The 18,663-nt window shown below is 37.4% G+C and overlaps 1 protein-coding gene across 1 annotated transcript in view; it reads right to left on the bottom strand.

Moving 5' to 3' along the window:
• The window catches only part of SEMA3A (semaphorin 3A), a gene marked incomplete at its 3' end in the record, with an annotated part of 192,026 nt that overhangs the window by 41,241 nt on the left and 132,122 nt on the right, over positions 1–18,663 (bottom strand). The window contains exon 7 of the mRNA XM_084230360.1: positions 619–761. Coding sequence (XP_084086486.1) covers positions 619–761 — 143 coding nt within the window. The remainder of the gene's footprint in view (positions 1–618; positions 762–18,663) is intronic.

The raw sequence follows: 18,663 nt of genomic DNA, 5'->3' as shown, positions 1-18,663 counted from the left end.
ATACAGTGCAGGGGGAAATAATGCTTTATGTTTTCATACTGATTATACTAATTAACTCACAAGTATTTAGGGAACAATTTTCAATTTTATATATGTGATATTACAATATAATATATATAATTTTGTGACACAGTAAATAAAGTATCTCTGATAAAGTTTAGAGTTTCAAAATTATTTGTCTGTTTATATGAATGCATTAAAATACCATCTTTTTATTAAATAAGTTTTAATGCATTTCTCTCATATCAATACTTGTTATTCCAACAACACATATTCATTCAAAACTTAAAAACTAGAAATTTCTCTAGGTCTGAGAATATAAAAAAATAGTTTATCTAAAGGATAATGAGAACAGTTACTATTCTAGAATTTTAGACTAAGATCATTTAATGTAATTATGGAAAAATGCCTTACAACCTCTGACTGCAAGTTTGACTATGAAGAATTACTTATAAGTAACTATACAGGTTTTTAATCATTTTTACCATTTGAATAGTTGTTGAGATCTGACAAGTTTTTGGGCATATTTCTCAATATATTTGCACATAAGTGGAAAAGAAAAATAACAGTGATTGCACAATGATATCCTCCTGACTTTTTTTTTTAAATTCACCTCACCTTGCATATCTGACCTATTCTAGCATGAGTGGCTTTTCCAGTGTGTTCTCCATCTATTGCATTTTCACGGAAGAAAAAGTATACTTTATCATCTTCGGGGTTGTCACTCTCTGGGATGAGGTGGGCACTAATGAACCTTGGATCTGAGAAACAAATTAGAGCGCATATGTTAAGACAGTTGAAAATAAGTGATATCATTCATTACAGTTCATTTCACTTTCTCAACCCCTATTTGATATATTTCAAGACTATATCAAATATATCTCTCCTTATTTCACTTGCTTCAGTACCCATGAATCTTTTTGCATTTTAAAATGTTACAAAATACCTTCTATTTCAAGATAAAATTCATTAACCTTTTTCCAGAAAGTTAAGAGTAGGCATGTATATCTTCAGTGTGGTAACATATTGCAAATGCATTACTGGATGTTAAAATATTTTGCAAATTGTTAGTACTGTGAAGTATAAGTATTACTTATTTTCATTACCATTGTTATCCTTTCTTTTAAACATGAAACAGTCTAAATCTCTTTACCCATTAATTTATTACAGTTTCCAGAAAAAATGTTATGTAAAGGAGATGACTTCTGAAAAACTCCTAAGGATGAGGATTGGTTACTAGTAGAATCGAGCATCTATTACATGGCTGGAATTTTCAGATCCACCAACCAACCTCCTGGGAGGATAGAGGGTCTTGACCTTGAGTCAAGACTTGACAATTTTTCAATGAGTCCTATCTATGTAATGAAGTCTCCAGAAAATCCCAAAAGGACTCCTTTGGAGAGCTGCTGGGTTAGTGAGGAGACCTGGAGGGAGTGTATGAAGCTCTCACCCCCCTCACCTCCATACTATACATCTCATGTTAGTTAATGGGTAAAATTCTTTAATAATAAACCTGTAATGTAGCAAACAAAATGTTTCTCTGGGTTTTGTGAGCCACTCTAACAAATGAATGAAACCTTCAGAGGGGGTGCTGGAAATATCTGTAACCAGTGGGCCAGAAGTCACAAATTGGGCTGGCTACTTGAGACTAACGGAGGGGAATGGGCAATGGTCTTGTAGAGCTGGGCTCTTAACATGAAGAACCTGAATCGATGTACAGCAAGATAGTGTCAGAGCTGAAGTGAACTGTATGATACACTGCTCGTGTTCCAAAAACTGCTTATTGATGAGGGAGAAAAAAATCTGTAGGTGTTGAAATTGCGTTCAGAGGCTCGCTTACTAAGAAATTCTTTCATTTACTTTTACTGACTCACTATAGATTTACAATCAAAAACTGTTTGAGGAAGAGGCGGAGCAACATGGCGGCGAGGAGACGCTGCGAGTAAGATCTCCCATTAAAAAAAGTTAATAGGGAGGAAAAGCGGCAGGTCCCAGTGAGAAATGGGACACGGAAGATAAACGGACGACTCCAGCAAACTGCCCGAAGAAGAAAGTTGCCATAAAAGAGGACGAGAAGGGAGGGAAGCGCAGAACCCTGCTCCCCTCCCCCGCCCACAGAGGCGGCACTCTCCGACCGGCAGAGAGGAGGGAAACAACAAACGAAAACGTCCAACAAGAAAAACGGACGCAGCAAGCGGGACTGTGAGTGGAAAGGAACTATTTCAGCCACCACACCCCGTGAACGGGAGCTGAGGCGAACCCTGCAGGATTCGCCGCGGCGGTGAGCTCCAGGCGCCATTAAAGAGAGAGCCCCGCCCCCCAGGAGGAGACCAGCACCAGCACACAGCCCCAGCCGCCCGGTAAGCTTGCGCGAAAGCGGCGCTCGGATTGCAGCTGCCCAGGGCCCTGCACCTGCGACCTAGGCTTGCGGGGAGACGGCGGAGGCCCTCCCTGAGTGAGCAGGAACAAGGCGCCCAGGCAGGGGAGCGGGATTCAAAAGGCGCCATTCCCGCGCCACTGATCTGGGCTACAGCCCGCGTCCTGGAACTGAGGGCTTTGGAACTGAGACCGGGGCACGAAATTAGGGGCGTGGGTTCCCCACGACGGTGGGGCACAAGGCAGACACAGCACCCCAAAGCCGTTGAGGTGTACCCTACCATCCCCGCTCTGCTCCCTGTCCCACGGGGTGGAAAATCAGCTCCCCAAGGGCTCTAGGAGAAATCTCTGGCGCCACCTAGCGACTTGACCCCAGCACAGGCTACTGAAGGAGCTAGTGGCCAGCTGGGGAGTTAGCCCACACCGGGCCCCTTCCGAACAAGTAGTCTGAGCCCACAGGGAGAGCGAGCACCCACAGCCGGGGCAGACCAGGCACGCAGAAGAGTGTGCCTGAGACCAGAAGCGCAGGGAGTGTGTCCCACATCACCATTTTAGAACAGGGATATTTCTTCAATAAAGACTACCTGCAGAAGGCTTCCTCAGGAGCCAGAGGTGAGCGGGGGAAGTTCACCCACGCCAGACCCCCTCTGGCCTGCAGTCCAAGCCCAGAGGGGAGCAGGAACCCACCGCCGGGGCAGACCAGGCGCACAGGGGAGTGTGTCCCCACATCGGCATTTTAGAACAGGGACCTTTCTCCAGTAAAGGCTGCTTGAAACTGACAGATGACTCCTGGAAGAACCAGAGGGGAACAGAGAAGCCCACCCAAGATGCCGGCCAGTCCCAACAACACAGTGTCCCAACGCATACGGCAAATTAGAAAACAGACAGTAGGGAGGAGAAGAACCACACGCAACCTAGCAACTCTCCAGAGAAAAAGCACACCACAAAAAGAAAGCCAGCCCCCAGATTGCAACGACAATAACTTGGAAGAATTTCTGAGCCTTCCAGAAAGAGAATTTAAAATTGCCGTGATTAAAAAACTGACAGAAGTCATAAAGGAAAACAATGATAAGGGAAAAATAATCAACGATCAGAAGAATGCAATTGAGTCCCTAGAGAGGGAAAACAATGGTCAGAAGAAAGAAATTGAGTCCCTAAAGAGGGAAGTAAAAGAAATGCAGAAGATCAAAGAATTAATGGAAGAACTAAAGAATTCTGGGAAAAGCAATGAAAGCAGAATAGATGAAATGGAAGAACGAATAAGTAATCTTGAAGACACAGAAATAAAAAGAACCAAAACAGAAAAGGAAAGAGAAGTACGAAGGAAAAAGAACGAAGAAAGACTTCGGGAACTATCTGACTCCATGAGGAAAGGAAATATAAGAGTTATAGGAATACCAGAAGGAGAGGAGAGAGATGTAGGAACAGAGAAAATATTCAAAGAGATAATTGAAGAGAACTTCCCAAATGTGAAGAAGGAGCTGAAAATTGATATACAAGAAGCAAGAAGAACACCAAACTTCCACGACGAAAGGAAAAATACAGCAAGACACATAATAGTAAAGCTCCCAAGAATCCAGGACAAGGAAAAAATAATGAAGCTGGCAAGAGGGAAGAAACAGATAACATTCAAAGGAAAACCAATCAGGCTGACATCAGACTTCTCCGAAGAAACACTACGGGCAAGGAGAGAGTGGAGGGACATAGTCAACAGACTCCAAGAAAACAGATGCCAACCAAGAATACTCTATCCCGCAAAGCTCTCCTTCCTCTTTGAAGAAAGAATATGGACCTTCCCAGACAAACAGAAACTCCGGAATTTCATTGCAACTAAACCCCCACTCCAAAAAATACTACAAGGAGTCCTAAAGCCAGAACCTCAGAGCGACGAATAACAATGAAAGAAGGCCAAAAAAAAAAAAAAGTTATTAAAAGAATAAATAAATAAAATCAAAGGAAAGACAAACACAATGGCAAATACAGATGTTAACATATCAATATTAACTCTAAATGTAAATGGACTAAACTCTTCAATAAAAAGACACAGAGTTGCAGCCTGGATTAAGAAACAAAACCCAACCTTTTGCTGTCTCCAGGAAACACATTTAGCTATAAAAGATAAAAATAGGCTCAAAGTTAAAGGATGGAAAACAATCCTACAAGCAAATGGACCAAAAAAGAAAGCAGGAACAGCTATACTTATATCAGATAAAACAGATTTCAAAATCAAAAAGATAAAAAGAGACCCCAATGGTCACTACATTATGATCAAGGGGACAATACTTCAAGAAGAAATAACACTCATTAACATATACTCACCAAACGAAGGAGCACCAAAATATATCAGACAACTGTTGTCCTCTCTGAAAACAGACATCAGAGAAAACACATACGTAGTGGGAGACTTCAACACACCACTATCAACAATGGATAGATCAACAAGACAAAAAATAAGTAAAGAAACCAAAGCTCTAAATAAAGACCTAGAGCAATTGGGCTTAACAGACATCTATAGAACACTAAACCCCAAAAAAACGGAGTACACATTTTTCTCAAGCGCACACGGATCATTCTCCAGGATCGATCACATACTGGGGCACAAGACAAACATCAACAGATACACCAAGATTGAAATCATATCAACCATCTTTTCTGACCATGAAGGCATCAAACTAGAAATAAACCATAAAAAGAAGGCAAGGAACTTTCCTACCTCATGGAGATTAAAAACCACACTACTGGAAGACCATTGGACTAATGAGGAGATCAAAGAAGAAATTAAAAAATTTTTTGAATTGAACGACAAGGAGGACACCAATATCCTAAATGTATGGGATGCAGCAAAATCAGTAATAAGAGGAAAATATATAGCAATAGAAGCTCACATCAAGAAACAAGAAAGAACGCAAAGAAACAACCTAATCTCGAAGCTCAAAGATCTAGAAAAAGAACAACAAAAAAACCCCAAAACCAGTAGAAGAAAAGAAATAATAAAAACCAAAGCAGAAATAAATGAAATTGAAACTAAAAAAACAATCCAAAAGATCAATGAAACCAAGAGCTGGTTCTTTGAAAAAATCAATAAAATAGACAAACCCCTAGCCAGGCTCACAAAGGAAAAAAGGGAGAAAGCACAAATAAACAGGATCATCAATGAAAGAGGAGAAATCACAACGGACACAGCAGAAATCAAAAGAATAATCAGTAACTACTATGAACAGTTATATGGAAACAAGTTTAACAATCTAGAGGAGATGGACAAATTCCTACAGCTCTACAATCACCCAAAGCTAGATAAAGAAGAAATAGAACACCTAAACAGACCAATTACAATTAGCGAAATTGAAATGGTAATCAAAAACCTCCCCAAAAACAAAAGCCCAGGACCTGATGGATTTACAAATGAATTCTACCAAACATTCAGAGACGAATTAGTGCCTATCCTTCACAAACTCTTCCAAAAAATTGAGAAGGAAGGGACAATACCAAACACGTTCTATGAAGCCAACATTACACTAATACCAAAACCGAACAAGGACAACACAAAAAAGGAAAACTACAGGCCAATCTCCCTAATGAACACTGATGCAAAAATCCTCAATAAAATTTTAGCTATCAGAATCCAACAATGTATCCATAAGATAATTCACCACGACCAAGTTGGATTCATTCCAGGGGCACAAGGATGGTTTAACATCCGAAAATCAATCAACGTTATCCAACACATCAACAAAAAGAAATATAAAAACCATATGATAATATCAATAGATGCTGAGAAAGCTTTCGACAAAGTGCAACACCCATTCATGATAAAAGCCCTTGAAATTCTTGGGATACAAGGAACATACCTCAACATCATAAAGGCCATCTATGACAAGCCAACAGCCAGTATCATTCTCAATGGTGAAAAGCTGAAAGCAATTCCATTAAGATCTGGAACAAGACAAGGATGTCCACTCTCACCATTGCTTTTCAATATAATACTGGAAGTCCTAGCCAGGGCAATAAGACAAGAGAAAGACATCCAAGGAATCCAAATAGGAAAAGAAGAAGTCAAACTATCACTATTTGCAGACGATATGATATTATACATAGAGAACCCCAAAAACTCCACAGAAAAGCTAATTCAACTCATCAATCAGTTCAGTAAAGTGGCAGGATACAAAATCAACACGCAAAAGTCAGTAGCCTTCCTATACACAAACAATAAATCTGAAGAAGAAGAAATCAAAAAGACCATCCCTTTTGTTATTGAAACAAAAAAAATCAAATATTTGGGAATAAATCTAACAAAAGAGGTAAAGGACCTATACAAAGAAAACTATAAAACACTGTTAAAAGAAACAGAAGAAGACACAAAGAAATGGAGAGACATCCCCTGCTCATGGATTGGAAGAATAAACATTATTAAAATGGCCATCCTACCAAAAGCAATATACAGATTCAATGCTATTCCAATCAAAATTTCAATGTCATTCTTCAAAGAAATAGAACAATTATTGATGAAATTCATATGGAATCACAAAAAACCCCGAATAGCCAAAACTCTCCTGAAAAAAAAAGAAGGGAATGGAGGCATCACACTCCCAGACTTCAAACTATACTACAAAGCCATAATCATCAAAACTGCATGGTATTGGAACAAGAACAGACATACAGACCAATGGAATCGAATAGAAAATCCAGAAATAAACCCACAGATTTATGGTCAACTAATCTTTGACAAAGGAGCAAAGACTATGCATTGGAGCAAAGAAAGTTTGTTCAATAAATGGTGCTGGGAAAACTGGGTCGCTACATGCAAAAGAATGAAGCTTGACCACCACCTCACACCATACACAAAAATCAACTCAAAATGGATTAAAGAACTAGACATAAGACCTGAAACCATAAAATATATAGAAGGAAATATAGGCGAAACACTACGTGATTTGCACATCAAAGACATCTTTACAGACACATCACCCAAAGCAGTGATAGTGAAGGCAAAGATAAACAGCTGGGACTATATCAAATTAAAGAGCTTTTGCACAGCAAAAGAGACAATAACAAAAACAAAGAGAAACCCCACCAACTGGGAGAACATTTTTGCACCCAACACTAATGATAAAGGACTGATCACAAAAATCTGCAAAGAGCTGATGAGACTCAACAACAACAAAGAAAATAATCCAGTCAAAAAATGGGCAGAAGAGCTTAAAAGAAACTTCTCTGAAGAGGAAATGCAAATGGCCAACAGGCATATGAAAAAATGTTCAACATCACTTGTCATCAGGGAAATGCAAATCAAAACTACCATGAGATACCATCTTACACCAGTGAGAATGGCACATATTAAAAAAACTAGCAACAACAAATGTTGGCGAGGGTGTGGAGAAAAAGGAACTCTTCTGCACTGTTGGTGGGAGTGCAAACTGGTCCAACCACTGTGGAAAGCTGTGTGGAGATTTCTGGACCTACTAAACATAGAGCTTCCATATGACCCAGCAATTCCACTCCTAGGTATTTACCCAAAGGACACAGAAACATCCATTCCAAAGAACACCTGCACCCCTATGTTTATAGCAGCACTGTTTACAATAGCTAAGCTTTGGAAACAACCCAAATGCCCAAAAATAGATGACTGGATCAAGAAGATGTGGTACATATATACCATGGAATATTACTCAGCATTCAAAAAAGATAAACACATGCAATTTGCTGCAACATGGATGGCGCTGGAAGGGATCATGCTCAGCGAAATAAGCCAAAAAGAAAAAGAAAAATACCGGATGGTCTCACTCGTAGCAGGAATCTAGAAAACTTAAATAAGGGACCAGGAAAATGAATAACTATAAGAAAGTGAAAATCAAAATCAACAAAAAACTATGAACCAGAGACACTTTTAGGGGGGCGGGGGCGGGAGGGGAGGGATTGGGGTCAGAATGGGGGGCTGCAATTGTATGGGGAATATAACAATAAAATTTATAAAAAAAAAAATAAATAAAAAAAATAAAATCCCCTATCTAAGCAGTAAAAAAAAAAAAAAAAAAAAAAAAAAAAACTGTTTGAAATCATTCTGAATTTCTTTAAATCAACTAATTAACCATCTCTCGCTTTAATCTAAATTTAATTCTAGCTAATTAAAATTAATCTAATTAATTCAAAGATGGACTTATTTGCAATAGTGACAATATTCACTAAATGGTACATCAAGATCTTTTAGTAAAAATTCTCTCCTTCTCCTTCTCAGTCCCAAATTTATCTTTTCTTTCTTTCTGTGGAAGAAGGAACTCTTAGTTTTTTTTTTTTTAAAGTCTTACATATCTATTTGCTCTCAATAAAATATCCTACAGACAATTGCTCCAATAACAATCTCTATTCTTCACACAGTCACTTACTAATATTTTATTTTCACTTATCAAATATTTTCTAAGCACTTACTCTGCTCTGGTTTGTGGAAAATTAAGGGAATATTATGATAAAATAATTTTTTTGGTTCACCGATGCATACTGTGAGGGAATGCTGAAAATTAAACTGCAGTTGTTAAACTGCACAAAAAGAACCACTAGCACAAATAAGAAATTCAAATTTTTAAACTTTCATTGCTTCTCTGACTTGTAGTTTTTGTGACCCTAATTCTAAACTATCAATGATTTAACCTTCACTATTTTCTTTATTACTTCCCTTTCCCCCAAATTCCTAAATAAAGACACTTCTTAAATTTCTCTTTGGGCACTTTTTTATTTCCTCCCACTCCCATAAATTCAGTCATTTCCTAGTATTTCTTCCACTATTTCACCATTTGCAATTTTCTTATATTAAAAAAAAATTCTCTTTGGGAATTTACTTACTTTTACAGCTTCAATTATTGCTAGACTATCCCAGGCTTTCTTCCTATATTCAATTCTGCATTTCAAAATTCTGGCTAAAGCTCTCTACTTACATATCTTTTTTTTTTTTTTAAAGATTTATTTATTTATTTATACAAGCACTGGGTACAGTCAGAAGCGTGGGAGGGTAAGAGAATTCACCAGAGCCAGAGCGGAGAGCAGAGCAGGCCGACCAACGAAATACACTGCTGAGGGGAGCAGTGGGTGGCAGGAGAGGTCTGCGCGCCATGTGGGACCCTTGCCCAGTGGCCGGGGATCGAACTGGCGCTGCAGAGGCTGCGGGCAGCTTTGCAGCCCAGCACTCAACCACTGCACCACTGGGGAGGCCCTACTTATATATCTTAATATAACTTTAAATAATCATGATTAGTAAAGAGCTTATCAACTTTTTTTTTTTTTTAAACTGCTCTTATCCTACTCTTCCACTGTGGTCAATGTCAACATCAGCACATAGATATAAAACATGACTTTGGCCTTTATTAGCATCTATTTTCTCTGATCATCTGTTTGCACTCTAAATATATTATTAAGCTTATTCCTGCTGACATCCTTCACTTTATTTCCCCTTTTTAGAGCTCGAATGTTGCCAGCACAGTTCATGTTCTTCACAGTATCTGGTTGGAATCATCTAACTGTATTTACATGCATTTTCTCTTTTTCTTCTAAGCTATTCATGCAGTGCTACAGGAATAAGTCTGGATATATTTACACCATGTATTTTTCAAAATGAATGTCAGGCAGAATGAATGTCAGATATGACGAAGTAACATAAATTAAGATGTGTCAAGCACAAAGCACAATAAGACTTAGTGCCCCAAAGGGTAAAATTAGATACTCTGTTCTTCGATACAGATACTTAAGGTGGGTCACAATTTTGGTTCCAAGCTTTCTGACACAAGAGGAAAATGGGAAACCTTGTCAATTACATTATTTACAGTGACTGTAATATAAAAATAAACTGAGATTAATCAGTGTTATTCACAAAGCAACCTTGACTTACCTTTCCAGCAGAACTGACCACAGTTCCTGCCTCTAATCCTTTAGAGGAAATTTAAAACACTGTTTTCACTATCTTTATAGGAAAATTTTCATATGACCTTAACTCATAAAAGTTCTCTTCTAACTCTTTATAACATTTAGTTCTTTTTCTATTATTTTCATTTTCATATTGGTTGAGGCAGACATTTGTCTAATATCTCTGCCTTCTTCAGCTTGTATATTTGCGAAAGCATTTCCCTAAGCAAAATTTTGAGTCTTTCCCACTTACAACCACCCAAATGTAGACCCTTATCTCCTCACTCCTGGCAGTCACATTCAATCTGTTTTCCCTACCTCTGGCCTCACCTTCCCCAAACCATCTTGTACTGTCTATCACCTTTAAACACATAAACCATTCCCCGGCATCTGGTGCATATCACTCAATTAGAATCTATTAAAACTCTATTTTTCACTTGTTTTCTTTCCTTTTTCTTTATTGTAAATTGATCTCCCTGTTCCTTCTATTTATTCCAGATTAAAATAATTTCTGAGAGTATCATTTCTATGTGACTGAATAAATGAATTTCCTGAACTAAAATATGTCATTTTTATTTTCATCAAAGGAGTCATATTCTCCTGCATTTTGACACAGTTTCCTAAAGCTTTAGGAATAAGTTGAATTCATCAGAAGCTATACAATATATGGGTTTTTGGATAAGGAAATTCTTAGATAAGCTTCTTTAAATTACAACTAGGATTTATTACACAACAGTGGGTTTTCAAAACGTTCTGGAATTTTATGAATGTTCTTTTAACCTGGAAGAAACTCTCTTTGATCACATCCTTTTGTGTTAGATTATTAAAACTAATTAAATGTTTGCATTTTTTCAGTTAGATTCCATCAGTAGGATCAAAATAACAAAACCATGTTTCTCCATTTTATAAAGCTATAAACAATTCATATGTTGGAAGTCATAGATTACCACTGTCCTGAGAAAGTACAAACAATTCAATAAGTTGTTGAGTCATCAAATCTCCCCCATGGAAAATTATTCCAAAATTCATTGAAATTTACTCACCTTATTGTTTCTCCTTAGGGACCTGAAAAAGGTCATGTTATTTACAAAGAAAATATTTTATTTTCAGTTATTCTCATCGAATGGCAAGCAGAAATGAAAATCCCAAACCTATTAGTTAGTTTTTCTTAAATCTTTTTACTGCATCCTACTAAAGGAGAGAATGACTATTTTTATATTCCAGATAAATTCCTGATTTCAACATGGTCAAATCCACTGAAACTAATACAGACATATAGCTCTTCCTTCAGTAATGTAAACAGAATGCCCCTAGGTTGTTCTCCACATTGCAAAGTTCTGTCTATAAAGTTTACAAAATCCCAAGAGGCAATGATTGAACAAAATCTTTGAGTTTATACAATTTGAAAATATTTCTTGTGATGTGAAGCATACAGTCATTGTGATTGTGTATTAGGATTTGAACATCAAAAGATATTGGCAAAATCCATTTAAGCGAGATCAAAGCATTAATCTTACCAGCGTAAAACTGCAATGTAAACACTATGAAAGGTAAATAAAGTTGGAAATGGTTTTCTCATCTGGATAGCTTAAATGATATGCCTCTGGGGGAGCAATTGTCTTTACAGGTACTGTGGTACTTTTGCAATGCCTTGAGCATACTGTAGAAGCTGAGCAATAATCGCATTTAATAATCTTGGGCCAATGCTATCATGTGAAGCATGGAATCTTTAGTCGTGATAATAGCAATGAACACTGAATAAATATACTTCTCTTTTATTGCCCCCTTTATCTCTTTTACCACCCCCTTGACATTCTTCCACACCTCATCCCACAGATGGCATTTCTTGCAAAATTCACGTTTGGGCACCACCTGCCACTTGTAACAGTACCACTCTGTTGAAATGTTTTTTAGCAGCTGCAAATTAAACTGTCCTTCAGGTGCAATCTCACACTTAATGAAAATGACACCTTGGCACAGGACATGCGGCTGCTTTTATGATTCATTTGGCAGCTTAAGTTTATTTAAATAATGAACACGTTATGCTGCTCTCAGCATTGGAATAGGCTCTCAGCCTGGATCTCCAGTACACCTTCGTTTTGACTAGCATTTAGCTGGATCTAACCCTTCCAGCCAACAAGTCCCCAAAGAACAAGAACATACAACTAAATTTGTAGAAATAGTTTTTATAAATTTGAATTAAATTTATAGACTAATTAAGACTTTGCAGGTATTTAGAAATTTAGAAATTAGAGCATGTACTGATTTTCCTCAATTAGAATCCATGAAACTATTTTGCAAGTTCATTTGGATAAAGGATGGAATTAATGATTATGAGCTCTCTTGTGCAGTTGCTTCAAGGCTCATTTAGTTTCATACCATGAAGATCACAAACCCACTGCAGAAAAACAATCTAAATTACCTATCTCTTTGAATCAACCATGATAGAATTTGAGAGGAAAAGGAAGGCTTGAAATTGTACATAGTTCACAAAATACATTTGCCCGTTTTTATTTTCTTTACACTTTAAATGTGAGTACACTGATACTCTGACTACTCACAAAGGAAAATCCAGACTAAATATATACCTTTAATTACAAACTAAAAAGCAGATTCTTCCGTCACTGCACATATATAAAACTATTCTTTGATAGAAATCAAAGAAAACTGGGTAGAAACCAGGCTTCTACCCCTCAGTAGATTTTTTTTTAATTTATTTATACAAGCACTGGGGTACAGGCCAGAGGCACGGGTGCTGCAGGAGGTCTTGTTGCCCCAGCCAGATAGGATACTGACAAGCAGCTAAGAGAAAGGGCCTCACACCGTGGGGCTGAAGATCTGACATCCCTTTGCTTTTTGTTCATGGACATAGAGAAAAATTTATCAGAAAGTATATTAGGCAATAAATTATATGTATCAGCATACTGTAAGTAAACAGCACGAAAAATTGTTTGTTTAGAAATTAGTTGTTGGGCTGTTTGGCTCACTTGACAATGGGAGACAAGTTATTGAACATGCCTGACAAGCATTACAATACAATAATCATAGTAGGTCCTTCTATTTTGTTTTCTCTTGAAGTTTCTTGGGAAAGTTTTTAATATGAAGCTATTTGAGTTAAGGAATTTCTAGGTAGAAAAAGTTCTGATAGCTGAACTGCAGCTGGTCTCCGGCTGAAGGTCATGTGAATAGAATAGTCCTTTGATGCTTAGGCTTTAGCTGATAGGGATGCACTGGCGGTTATTCACTGTTTTTAATAATTGTCTAAATGAAAAAATAAGTAGCTTTAATGTTAGGTTTGGTTTATTATCTGTTAACCTTGAGAGCTGCTGTCTAGCTGAGACCTGTAGGGGCCAGTAGTCTATGGGAAACATAATACACTAATTGTTTATGCTTTACACTTGATAATGTATTTTCTTATTATTATTACTAATAATGAATAAATAAAGACCTGTTGAGTCTCTCGGCAGAAGATACTAGCACCTCACCAAGTGTCAGTGTCTCCTCATTCTACCTCATCCCCTTCCCCTCAGCCCTTAAGTTTTCAGCCCTTTCGTTTTCGCCTAGGCCGTCTCATCCTTTCAGGAACCCCTGACACGACGTTTTGCCGGAGGCTGGTCCCCGGCACACGGGAGGGTAAGAAAATCCACCAGAGACAGAGCGGGGAACAGAACAGGCAGAAGGACTGAAATACATTGCTGAGGGGAGCAGCGGGCGCAACAGGAGAGGTCTGCTGTGACATGTGGGAATCTCCCTGGCCGGCTGGAATTGAACCAGCACCATGGAGGCTGGGATCAGCTTCACAGCGCTGTGCTCAACCTGCTGCGCCACCAGGGAGGCCCCCCCTCAGTAGATTCGAAGTTCAAAAAGTTAATGTCAACTATTTTTGATGCCATACCTCATTTTTAGGATAAATACTTTTGATTTTGGTATAATAATATGCATTATGTCTACATATAGATTATCTATCATCCACCTGTTCATCTATCATCTACATCTCTTTCTACCTTTCTATTTATTTTCCTACATCCAGTATATTATGTCTCCAAGATTTCTTGCTATTATTTTATAAAACTGCTTTTAACACTTTGTGAAATATCCTAAAAAGGCAACTGAAAATAAAGAAAAACTGCAAATTATTTAAAATCTAAAACTTTATTTTTACAATTAAAAAATATTTTCAAAATCAGTCTCTGCTTCAAAATACAGGCTAACTAGCAAGGAAATTAGTGATGGAGAAAAATTATCACCAGATGACAGCCAGCACCCGGGATGGCAGTCATAGTGGTTGGTATTTTCCCCTTTGCCACAACAGATGGGGGGAAAAAAAAAAACAGAGCTAAAAGACCATGAATGGGAACTTCTAGCACATTGAGAATGCAGGGAATGCACTATAAGGTCATCTCACATTTTTAGCTAACAGCCTAAGCAGAATGGATATATCATTTTTGGCTGTGGACTAGAAAAACTACTGTCTGCCAAGGAATAGGCCTGGAAAAACTTTTGATGCTTAGCTGGCTGGGAAACTATGAACAGCCCTTGGGATAGTTTAACCCGAAGAAAGGTTCAAGATGAGTCATGTCAGGAAGAAGTGAAGGGCTGTTAGAATGGAAGATGCATATGACTAGTAAGTGAATATAATTGATACTATTATTGTGCCCATTCCTGGTGCCTTTTTATACAAAATTCCAATGTGCAGTTGTCCCATAAAGAAGGGAGGACATGAATGAGTTGAGTTTCTTTCTATTCCATCCTCCTACATTATGCATTGAGTAATATGGTTTTGAATTCCACACACTTATATGATATTTGGTTATTTACTATTTTAATAAAAAGATCAGTTTTAACATTAATAAAAACCAGTGGAAAAACTTGGTGCTTTCCACCACCACCAAATAAGGCTCTCAGAACTAAATAGTTACGGCCAAAACAAACTTTCCCTAGTTTTTCTCAACTGAAGGCAAATTACTGAGGAAATGAAAAGCCTTTGAGATATTAGACCTACAAGGAGAAACATATAAAGTGACCACAGACATCTCTGAGAAGTGCAGTGCCTCCACCTCTGCATGTCCAAACAAATTAATTACCTTACACCTTCCTTATTCAACCCTGAAGTGAAAGAGGAAACCTTTTTCCACTTCCATCTCTGCCTAAATACATAATTGGCATTTCCTGCCAATTCTACTCCTAACATATTTTGTGAGTGTATTTTTCTTTTTTCTTTCATCTCTCTCCTAAAGTTGGTCTGTTTTCTTAAAAGACCCACTTTACTTCAAAATATTCTTCCCAGTTAACACTTAGCAATTTTACCAGTGTATTTTTAAATATCCACTCAATTTTGTTAATGATTTTTCATTCATTAAACAGTTAAACAGGCTCCTTTAAAAGGCATTCAAGTCCTTCACTACTCAGCTCCTATATATAATTCTAGGCTTACCTCCTATTACATTTGCCTCTGTCCCCTCCTATCTTACCAGTCTGAATGACCAGAACTTTCATTTTTACAAGACTTAATTTACACCAATACTTCCTTTAAATTCCTCAGGTGAAATTCTCTTGACTTTCCATATTTTTTGTTTGTTTAAATTTCAATTAAAGCAGTTACACATTCCCACCTGTTCCAGATTGTTCTTTATGATGACACACCATGTTTCTTCACGAAGTTCTTTTGAAGTACACCTTTGCCATTTATCTTTGAATCCTCTATGCTTCTTAAGGTAGTATATTATTCTTTAACACACTTGGTAACTTGAACTCAATTGGACACTATTCTATTAATATAATTGATGTGTGTAGAAAATAAAGAAACAAAGTAAAGGAACAAACAAAACAAACTGACATTGGAAATAGAATAGCTGTTAAGAGAAGGAGAAGGGTAAGAGGGGAGGAGAGAACAGGTAGTGGAGCTGATTGGATGGTCATGTATGGAAATGACTTTTGGAGGTTAGGCATGTGTTGTATATACAATTATGGAAGTTTGAAGCTGTACTCCTCAAACTTCTATAATATAAACAAATATTACATCAGTTTTAAAAAAAGAGAGATGGTTGATGAACGGGGAAGAATGAACAAACATGTTTAGAAAATTGCAAATTTGTAGAATCTAGGCATAATACAAAGGTATATGTATTGGTAGCATTATAAAATTCATTCAAAATTTCTGTATATGAAATTTTTCATAGAAAATCGAAAGCAGGGCCTCCCCGGTGGTGCAGTGGTTGAGTGCTGGGTTGCGAAGCTGCTCGCAGCCTCTGCAGCGCCGGTTCGATCCCCGGCTGCTCCCCGGCCATCGGAGGAGGGTCCCACATGGCGCGCAGACCTCTCCTGCCGCCTGCTGCTCCCCTCAGCAGTGTAGTTCGGTCCTTCTGCCTGTTCTGCTCCCCGCTCTGGCTCTGGTGGATTCTCTCGCCCTCCCGTGCTTCTGACTGTGCCCAGTGCTTGTATAAATAATAAATTAATAAATCTTAAAAAAAAAAAAGATTTAAAAAAAGAAAATCGAAAGCACTTCTATGCCTCCTGAAACAAAAAGTAATATATTTTGCTGAACTTTCAGTAATGACAATCTTATGTACATAGAAGCATTAAGGCAAAATTAAGAAAATACAGTGTATAAATACAATAATTATTATGGGTGGTGGATAAAATGACTTACTTTGTTGTTGTTTTTTAACTAACACATTTTTTTGGCTCAGTATTAAACTCAAAGTGCAATAAAATCAAGAAATTCAAACAACATAACTGAGCCTGCACTCCCCATCTTGCTTGGATTTTTATAGAGATGCAAATTTAGCATGGAAACATCTTTAATGTATCTTTGGTTCTCTATATTTATATAGCATGTATGTTCTTTTTACTTAAATATTATAGTTTTAACATCTATTCAAATGTAAGCATTTTCTTAATGTAATTGGCCACATTATAGAAATGTTTAAAAAGTAAAAAGTACTTTTTTTTCTTTTTAAAGAAATGCCTGTAGTTCCTTCTTTCTGTTTTGTAGCATGATTTACTTTCATCATATATATGTGTGTGTGTAAGTATGTATGTATGTATGTATGTATATTTAATTGAGGTAACATTGCTTTACAACAATGTTTGTGTTTTAGAAGCATAGGATCTTCCCCCTTAGGTGCTGTTACCTCACTGCACCCACTAGCAGAACACCCATATTCCCCCACCATTGATTGTCTTTGTGCTCCCTACCCACTTGACCCTTGACCCTTCCCCTTGAGTAGCCTCAGTTCTACAGTCATCTTTTTAGGGTTAGTTTTAGTTTGGCTTAATCTCTAATTTGTTATGACCATTTCTTTATTTCGGGGATTATCTCAAATTTCAGAAAAACTGATTAGCACAAAAGGTTTTAGGGATACTGGTTGGATTTTAATTAAATTTAAATATAATTTTAACTATATGTAATTAAATTTAGTTTAATTAAATTTAAACTAAATGGATATATCAGAGGTTCATATGACTATTTTGTTATTATTTATCCTTTGATAATTATCAAAATGCAGTTTGTTCTGGGTCGCTACATGTAAAAGAATGAAGCTTGACTACTACCTAACACCATGCACAAAATCCAACTCAAAATGGATTAAAGAACTAGACATAAGACCTGAAACCATAAAATACATAGAAGGACATACAAGCGAAACACTACATGATATGCACATCTTTACAGACACATCACCCAAAGCAGTGATAGTGAAGGCAAAGATAAACAGCTGGGACTACATCAAATTAAAGAGCTTCTGCACAGCAAAAAAGACAATAACAAAACAAAGAGAAACCCAACCAGCTGGGAGAACATTTTTGCACACAACACTAATGATAAAGGACTGATCACAAAAATCTACAAAGAGCTGATGAGACTCAACAAAAACAAAAAAAATAACCCAGTCAAAAAAAGGGCAGAAGAACTAAAAAGAAACTTCTCTGAAGAGGAAATGCAAATGACCAACAGGCATATGAAAAAATGTTCAACATCACTTGTAATCAGGGAAATGCAAATCAAAACTACCATGAGATACCGTCTTACACCAGTGAGAATGGCACATATTAACAAAACTAGCAACAACAAATGTTGGCGAGGGTGTGGAGAAAAAGGAACTCTTCTGCACTGTTGGTGGGAGTGCAAACTGGTCCAACTACTATGGAGAGCTATGTGGAGATTTCTTGACCTACTAAACATAGAGCTTCCATATGATCCAGCAATTCCACTCCTAGGTATTTACCCAAAGGACACAGAAACATCAATTCCAAAGAGCACCTGCACCCCTATGTTTACAGCAGTGCTATTTATAATAGCTAAGCTTTGGAAACAGCCCAAATGCCCAAAAATAGATGACTGGATCAAGAAGATGTGGTACACATACACCATGGAATATTACTCAGCATTCAAAAAAG

The sequence above is a fragment of the Talpa europaea genome (genome assembly GCF_964194135.1).
Source record: "Talpa europaea genome assembly, chromosome: 3".
Taxonomy (NCBI): Eukaryota; Metazoa; Chordata; class Mammalia; order Eulipotyphla; family Talpidae; genus Talpa; species Talpa europaea.
Note: the sequence above shows the minus strand (reverse complement) of the source record. Positions and strands in the feature narration are given on the sequence as shown.